General features: G+C 40.1%; 1 protein-coding gene across 4 annotated transcripts; it reads left to right on the top strand.

Moving 5' to 3' along the window:
• The first annotated feature begins 863 nt into the window (after nucleotides 1-863).
• Nucleotides 864-6,611, top strand: LOC115155987 (CD276 antigen homolog). 4 transcript variants are annotated; one of them, XM_029703141.1, is made up of 5 exons: nucleotides 864-1,696; nucleotides 4,984-5,376; nucleotides 5,574-5,837; nucleotides 6,105-6,203; nucleotides 6,310-6,611. In XM_029703141.1, the coding sequence occupies exons 1-5, from the start codon at nucleotides 1,657-1,659 to the stop codon at nucleotides 6,399-6,401; spliced, it is 888 nt and encodes a 295-aa protein (XP_029559001.1). In that variant the 5' UTR covers nucleotides 864-1,656; the 3' UTR covers nucleotides 6,402-6,611. The 4 variants fall into 4 exon arrangements, with proteins under 4 accessions (XP_029559001.1, XP_029558999.1, XP_029559002.1 ...); XM_029703139.1 differs by having other exon boundaries at nucleotides 6,105-6,611; XM_029703142.1 differs by having other exon boundaries at nucleotides 864-1,161; nucleotides 6,105-6,611.
• Nucleotides 6,612-8,581: the final 1,970 nt, after the last annotated feature.

The following is an 8,581-nucleotide window of genomic DNA, read 5'->3' on the forward strand; positions in this document are numbered from 1 at the left end:
AATTCACCCAACTTATTGTGGGAAGCTTGTGGAAGGCTACCCGAAACGTTTGACCCAAGTTCAACAATTTAAAGGCAATGCTACCAAATACTAATTGAGTGTATGTAAACTTCTGACCCACTGGGAATGTGATGAAATAAATAAAAGCTGAAATAAATAATTCTCTCTGCTATTATTCTGACATTTCACATTCTTAAAATAAAGTGGTGATCCCAACTGACCTAAGACAGGGACTTTTTACTAGGATTAAATGTCAGGAATTGTGAAAAACTGAGTATAAATGTATTTGGCTAAGGTGTATGTAAACTTCCGACTTCAACTGTATATTAAGCAAAGCAGACTTCGCCATTTTCTTGGTTTTTTAATTCATGGATAGCCAGGGGCGTGCTCCAACACTCACACTGTTTAGTGAATCCGCCAGGTCAGAGGCAGTAGCGATGACATCTTGATATGTGTGTGAATTAGACCATTTTCCTCTCCTGCTAAGCATTCAAAATGTAAAAAATACTTTTGGGTGTCAGGGAAAATGTATGGAGTAAAAAGTACACTATTTTCTTTAGGAATGTAGTGAAGTAAAAGTAAAAGTTGTCAAAAATATAAATAGTAAAGTACAGATACCCCAAAAAACGACTAGTTTAATTTATTTGCTCCAAGTGATAAACAACAATACAGATAGAAACAAATAAAAAGGTTTGTTAAAGAAGATAAATGGCATATACTATGTTTCATATGTATCATACAGCCCCAGGTGGATTTGGGAGCTATGCAATGAGTCATTGTATAAAGAGAAGTTAATCTGTCAAGTATTAAGTGAGAGAGAGTGAGAGAAACACAGAGTGAGAGATGGGAGGAGATGAGGGGGTGGGGGGGGGTGGAGAGAGAGATGTTATTATTTGTCATTTCTCAGTTGTTTATTGTAATTAACTGTGTCATTTATTTTGTGCGTGGATAGTTTCCACAAGGGAGGTACAAGCTTCAGGTGAGTAAGATAAAGAAATGAGTTTGAAATAAGGAGGGCAGAGAGGAGCACGATTTGCTTTAGAGAAGCAACGATATGACTAACAAGCATTCTGACAAAAGATCACAGAGAAGGCAGGGCGCGAAAACATGTCTATCATCAAGAGGAGGGAGAGATAGCTCAGTGAAAGACATTTTGGCAAGGTGAACCTTGATGATCCCAGTGATCTGCGTACTGTTGATTGTGATAGTGATCTTCCTGATAGGAATGTGTGCCCTGCATGCAAGCAAAAGGAAAATATATACTGAGCAAAAATCTGCTGTGTACCGCTTCCTCATAACAACCACCTCGCGGAAATAGCCTGTGATAGAAACAGAACGTTTTGACTCAGCACACAGCGTGGTGCATGAAAGAGTGACAGGACAACGATAATGAGATATTGTGTGGTGAAATGCTACTACTAGTGTGTGTTGAAGTTGTTTGTACAGGAGGATTTTGTAAACATGGATTTGATGAAACGATTGATACCGGAAATGGATAATTATATCACAGTTAAGGAGGAGCCACACTGGACGGACATCACTATCTCATTCAACTTTCCTTTCTGCTTAGGAGCAGGTGGGGCACAGTAGACAGTAAGCTCCAAACTAAAAGGACTGTTTATTTGATTGTTTATTCATCCATATATCCTGAGTGCAATGGCCAGACTAATATCTATTTGTATTTGGCTGTTATCAGGTAAGTTCATTTTCTGTTGTGGCATTGTAGATTTGCACATGATTGTGTCCCTCGTGGCTGTCCCGTTGCATTTTATCCACATGCCTTTACATTCAAATCCAACATATAACCAAATGCTCAATTTATGATTTATTTATTTACAACACAATGTCCAAAAATGTATTGCTGTTTGGATAGGGCGTGGTTGTCTAAATGCAAGGTGCTTTTACGTTAGTGTACCAAGTATTTGTAAGTAGGCTCTGCTGGCAGGCTACTGACAATACTGTAATTATAATTGATTGGATTATTAGAGTGCATTTCCAGACACACTTTTCTAATTTGAGGGAGGAAACCCACCTTGGTCACCCACCTTGGTGATGCCATGGCACACATTTTGTACCAGATAGCTCACCACATGCTATACCCTGGTATAGGGGGTGTGGGTTAATTGGAATAGCTTGAATCTTTAGAGCCAGACTGGTTATGATGTGATAAAACGATCTACTCTTGATGCATAACATTTGAGGTGCACTGTTAGGAAAATAGAAAGCAGATATTTCTAACCACAAGCTTGGCAAGGCTTGTTACTCAGTGTTTGTGATTATCTCTGTGTTAGCCCTCAAGAATTTCTGATCATATGACAGGAAGAGTTTTGGAGGGGAGCAGTTATGCTCAGATTGGTCGTGGCCTGCCTTTCCAAATTGATTTTCTTTTGTAGTCCTGCTACAAATGGGGTATGGAAACAACTAGCTCCTATGAGCCTAGTTCACGAAACAACTTTCAAGCTCAACTGTTATTTCATGATGTTCATCCTATTTCTATAAGATTTCCCAAAATAACATACTTTTTATTTTTTTATTTTATTTTTTATTTCACCTTTATTTAACCAGGTAGGCAAGTTGAGAACAAGTTCTCATTTACAATTGCGACCTGGCCAAGATAAAGCAAAGCAGTTCGACAGCATACAAAAACACAGAGTTACACATGGAGTAAAACAACATACAATCAATGATGCAGTAGAAAAAAATAAGACTATATACAATGTGAGCAAATGATGTGAGATAAGGGAGGTAAAGGCAAAAAATGCCATGGTGGCAAAGTAAATAAAGTATAGCAAGAAAAAAAACACTGGAATGGTAGATTTGTAGTTTGAAGAAAGTTCAAAGTTAAAATATAAATAATATGGTGCAAAGGAGCAAAATAAATAAAATAAATAAATACAGTAGGGGAAGAGGTAGTAGTTTGGGCTAAATTCATTTGTAAAGGTAGTAGTTTGGGCTAAATACATTTGTAAAGGTCAGGATCTTTTGCTAGGGTTTCTCTTTATTGTTTTGAATGAGTGTGCAGAGCAAAGACTTGGTTACGGTCTGCTAATGAAACAAAACGTCAGACAGTACATGAAGTAGTGGGGGGGATTTTCAAACTTCAAACAGAGATAGTATGAGCTGCACAGAAGTGACTTGAATATACTCTTCTTTCCCAATGCATTGTGTAAATTGAAGGTTACTGTTGCAGTATAAAAGCCACAGCCTGTAAAATGTTCAACTAATGATACACTACATGACCAAAAGTATGTGGACACCTGCTCGTTGAACATCTCATTCCAAAATCATGGGCATTAATATGGAGTTGCTCCCGCCTTTGCTGCTATAACAGACTCCACTCATCTGGGAAGGCTTTCCACTAGATGTTAGAACAGCTGCAGGGACTTCAAATCAAATCAAATGTTATTGGTCATATACACATGGTTAGAAGATGTTAATGCGAGTGTAAATGCTTGTGCTTCCAGTTCCGACTGTGCAGTAATATCTAACAAATATACTAACAAATTCACAACAACTACCTGATGCACACAAATGTAAAGGGATGAATAAGAATATGTACATATAAATATATGGATGAGCGATGGCCTTGCGGCATAGGCAAGATGCAGTAGGTGGTATAAAATACAGTATATGCATATGAGATGAGTAATGTAGGATATGTAAACATTATTAAAGTGGCGTTATTTAAAGTGACTAGTGATACCTTTATTAAGTAAATTTATTTAAGTGGCCAGAGATTTGAGTCTGTATGTTGGCAGCAGCCTCTCTATGTTAGTGATGGCTGTTTAACAGTCTGATGGCCTTGAGATAGAAGCTGTCTCTCGGTCCCAGCTTTGATGCACTTGCTTCCATTCAGCCACCAGAGCATTAGTGAGGTCGGACACTGATGTTGGGCGATTAGGCCTGGCCCGCAGTAGGCGTTCCAATTCATTCCAAAGGTGTTTGATGGGGTTGTGGTCAGGGCTCTGTGCAGGCCAGTCAAGTTCTTCCACACCGATCTAAACAAACAATTTCTGTATGGACCTCATTTTGTGCATGGGGGCATTGTCATGCTGAAACTGGAAAGGGCCTTCCCCAAACTGTTGCCACAAAGTTGGAAGCACAGAATCATCTAGAATGTCATTGTATGCTGTAGCATTAAGATTTCCCTTCACTGGAACTAAGGGCCCGAACCATGAAAAACAGCCCCAGATCACTATTCATCCTTCACCAAACTTTACAGTTGGCACTATGCATTGGGGCATGTAGCATTCTCCTGGCATCCACCAAACCCAGATTCGTCTGTCGGACTGCCAGATGGTGAAGTGTGATTCATCACTCCAGAGAATGTGTTTCCAATGCTCCAGAGTCCAATGATGGCGAGCTTTACACCCCTCCAGCCAACGCTTGGCATTGCACATGGTGATCTTAGACTTGTGTAAAGCTGCTGGGCCATGGAAACCCATTTCATGAAGCTCCCGACGAACAGTTATTGTGCTAAGTTTGCTTCCAGAGGCAGTTTGGAACTCGGTAGTGAGTGTTGCAACCGAGGACAGATGATTCACACTTGACGGTCCTGTTCAGTGAGCTTGTGTGGCCTACCACTTCGCGGCTCAGACGTTGTTGCTCCAAGACGTTTCCACTTTACAATAACAACACTTACAGTTGACCGGGGCAGCTCTAGCAGGGCAGAAATTTGACGAGCTGACTTCAGTACAGGCCATTCTACTGCCAATGTTTGTCTATGGAGATTGAATGGCTGTGTGCTCAATTTTATACACCTGTCAGAAACGGGTGTGGCTGAAATAGCCGAATTCACTAATTTGAAGGCGTGTCCATATACTTTGGCCATTTAGTGTATTTAGGCCCTACTAAGGTAACATACCCCTCTATTTGAAGAATATGATTAACATACAGCATCTTAAAGAGATTGGTACAACTGTCTTATGTTGTCATATAAAGTGCATGCTTTCCTGCAACAAACAGTTTTTTTTTCTTAAACAGTTGTAGACTCATCTCAGATATCGAGCCATCTCATCATTGGGATTCTTGGAAAGTCCATCATGTTGCCTTGCAGCCTGAATTCCTCTGCACCCGTTGTCCCAGCAAGACTCACATTCTACTGGACAGCAAGACTCAAGCACCAGAAAGAGGACCAAGTGGTCCATGCCTTATACAACGGGAAAGAGAACAACGACCACCAATTTCCATTCTACAGAAACAGGACGCAAATCTTCAAGGACCAGCTTTCTTCTGGGAATTTCTCCCTCTTGCTCAAAGATTTAAGGGTTGAAGATGACCTCACAACTTTTTTCCTCTTTTATCATCAAGAGGATGGAAATTACAACACACTTAACCAAAACAAAGAGATGTGCTTGACCACTGTAAAAGTAGCAAGTAAGACAGTTTTACGTACAAAGAATGCCAGTAGTCAAAGACACGTTTATCAATATTAAATTGTGTGTACAAGACAACGCACAATGCCATTACGCACCAAATACCTATAAAACATGAATAACTGTACTTATCATGTATGATTTCCACTATTGTGACTTTGTCTAAGTGCTTTATCTTTGTCATGGCATGCTCTGCAGAAAGCTACCATAAACCCATTGTGACAGTGAACTATGAAGAATGGAAGGCAGAATGCACTTCTCAGGGAGGCTACCCTAAACCTAGACTGACCTGGACCAATCAGAATGGCTTACTAGACCCCGAAGTTCCTCAGATTGTTCAGGATCCAGGAAGTGGAACAATGAACATTTCCAGCACGGTGAACATCACAGAGAATCAGACTGTGACGTGCGCCATCTTCAACCCGACTCTGAAAGAGACCTTGAACACCACAAGATCAACAGGTGAGTAGCCTAAAGTATTATGACCAGAAAACATGTCAACGGATGGTCAATTACAAATAGATTACTGGAGATTAGCTCTGGTTATAGTAAAGCACTAAACAGCTGACACTTAAAGCTATCTGGCTGTGATCTTACCCTTAATGGCTGTGTATGTGCTAGTGACCCTAGTTGGTTGGAAGTATAGGAAATATTAGGGAAACCAAAATGTGCATTACATGACAGGAAACTCTGTTGATGTCCACACCTCTCTTTATCCTCTCCCTACAGGCGAGGAGCAGGTGGGCCTCTCGAGCGGCATAAAAGCAGGGATTGGTGTTGTTGCTGTTGCTGTGATTGGGTCAGCACTGGTGTTTGTCTGCTGGAAAAGTGAGTCATGCAATTGTTATCTTTCATCACAGTTGAGTTTCATGTCACAGCGGAATCTCCTGAATGAATATCATGACATTAAGCAACTCTCTCTTTGTCACTCCAGAGAGCATGCAACAGAATGGTGCCGATACACAGGAGATGGGCCCACTACGACATAGTGTGTGCTCCAATGTGTGCTTTACTACAAAGTGTTAAACTGGTAATGTAGATCAAATATTGATCTATAGAATGTTTTTTTTTTATCAATGTTACCATTTGACCCTTAAACCTTTAATACATTTTCATCCCAGGATGTGACTGAACACAGTGTCACAGTGCTGTTAGGAACAAGGTCACTCAAGAATAGGGTTCTCTAGCTACTAAAATACATATCCTCAATTTTGATTGATTATTTGTTAGTACAGTTGAAGTCGGAAGTTTACATACACTTAGGTTGGAGTCATTAAAACTTGATTTTCAACCGCTCCACAAATGTCTTGTTAACAAACTATAGTTTTGGCAAGTCGGTTAGGACATCTACTTTCTGCATGACACAAGTAATTTTTCCAACAATTGTTTACAGACAGATTATTTCACTTATAATTCACTGTATCACAATTCCAGTGGGTCAGAAGTTTACATATACTAAGCTGACTGTGCCTTTAAACAGCTTGGAAAATTCCAGATAATTATGTTATGGCTTTAGAAGCTTTAGAGGCTAATTGACATCATTTGAGTCAATTGGAGGTGTACCTGTGGATGTATTTCAAGGCCAACCTTCAAACTCAGTGCCTCTTTGATTGACATCATGGGAAAATCAAAAGAAATCAACCAAGACCTCAGAAAAAATGGTAGACCTCCACAAGTCTGGTTCATCCTTGAGAGCAATTTCCAAACGCCTGAAGGTACAAACGTTCGTCTGTACAAACAATAGTAAGCAAGTATAAACACCATGGGAGCACACAGCCGTCATACCGCTTAGGAAGGAGACGTGTTCTGTCTCCTAGAGATGAACGTACTTTGGTGTGAAAAGTGCAAATCAATCCCAGAACAACAGCAAATGACCTTGTGAAGATGCTGGAGGAAACAGGTACAAAAGTATCTATATCCACAGTAAAACGAGTCCTATATCGACATAACCTGAAAGGCCGCTCAGCAAGGAAGAAGCCACTGCTCCAAAACCGCCATAAAGAGCCAGACTACAGTTTGCAACTGCACATGGGGACATAGATCGTACTTTTTGGAGAAATGTCCTCTGGTCTGATGAAACAAAAATACAGCTGTTTGGCCATAATGACCATCATTATGTTTGGAGGAAAAGGGGGGAGGCTTGCGAGCCGAAGAACACCATCCCAACCATGAAGCATGGGGGTGGCAGCATAATGTTGTGGGGGTGCTTTGCTGCAAGAGGGACTGGTGCACTTCACAAAATAGATGGCATCATGAGGTAGGAAAATTATGTGGCTATATTGAAGAAACGTCTCAAGACATCAGTCAGGAAGTTAAAGCTTGGTCGCAAATGGGTCTTCCAAATAGACAATGACCCAAGCATACTTCCAAAGTTTTGGCAAAATGGCTTAAGTACAACAAAGTCAAGGTATTGGAGTGGCCATCATAAAACCCTGACCTCAATCCTATAGAAAATTTGTGGGCAGAACTGAAAAAGTGTGTGCGAGCAAGGAGGCCTACAAACCTGACTCAGTTACACCAGCTCTGTCAGGAGGAATGGGCCAAAATTCTTATTGTGGGAAGCTTGTGGAAGGCTACCCAAAATGTTTGACCCAAGTTCAACAATTTAAAGGCAATGCTACCAAATGCTAATTGAGTGTATGTAAACTTCTGACCCACTGGGAATGTGACGTAGAAATAAAAGCTGAAATACATCATTAATTTCACATTCTTAAAATAACGTGGTGATCCTAACTGACCTAAGACAGGGAATTTTTACTAGGATTAAACGTCAGGAATTGTGAAAAACTGAGTTTAAATGTATTTGGCTAAGGTGTATGTAAACGTCCGACTTCAACTGTATATACCTCATTTTCTGTTTAAAATAAACAAATAAAAACACTTGATCTCAGTTGAAGTTGACGTTTATCTCAACTAATACAATGGAAATAGAATCACCAAATCACCTAGTAATTTCCGATCAAAAACATATAAACAAAATAGACTGTCAAATCGATGATACGAATCATGGCTTCTATACTAGACAATTAGTGATGAACACAACACAACACTTCAATATTCACCAACACCCAAATAGGCCTGTCAACATTTATTGCAGTGTTCTATTAATTATGCTGTCATTTTCATTTGTTAGTTTCCTGTCAGTTTTTTTCTGGGACCCCTTGAAAGCTCAGTGCAGCTCCAATGCCTCTGGTTAAGAATCACTG

This window comes from Salmo trutta, chromosome 20 (genome assembly GCF_901001165.1).
Source record: "Salmo trutta chromosome 20, fSalTru1.1, whole genome shotgun sequence".
Classification (NCBI taxonomy): Eukaryota; Metazoa; Chordata; class Actinopteri; order Salmoniformes; family Salmonidae; genus Salmo; species Salmo trutta.

Bases quoted from the DNA above. Each gene is read 5' to 3' on its own strand.
- LOC115155987 (XM_029703139.1), top strand. From the start codon at position 1,657: ATGGCCAGACTAATATCTATTTGTATTTGGCTGTTATCAG. The intron at 1,697-4,983 runs GTAAGTTCATTT...TTTCTTAAACAG, and splicing joins TTGTATTTGGCTGTTATCAG to TTGTAGACTCATCTCAGATA. The intron at 5,377-5,573 runs GTAAGACAGTTT...CATGCTCTGCAG, and splicing joins GACCACTGTAAAAGTAGCAA to AAAGCTACCATAAACCCATT.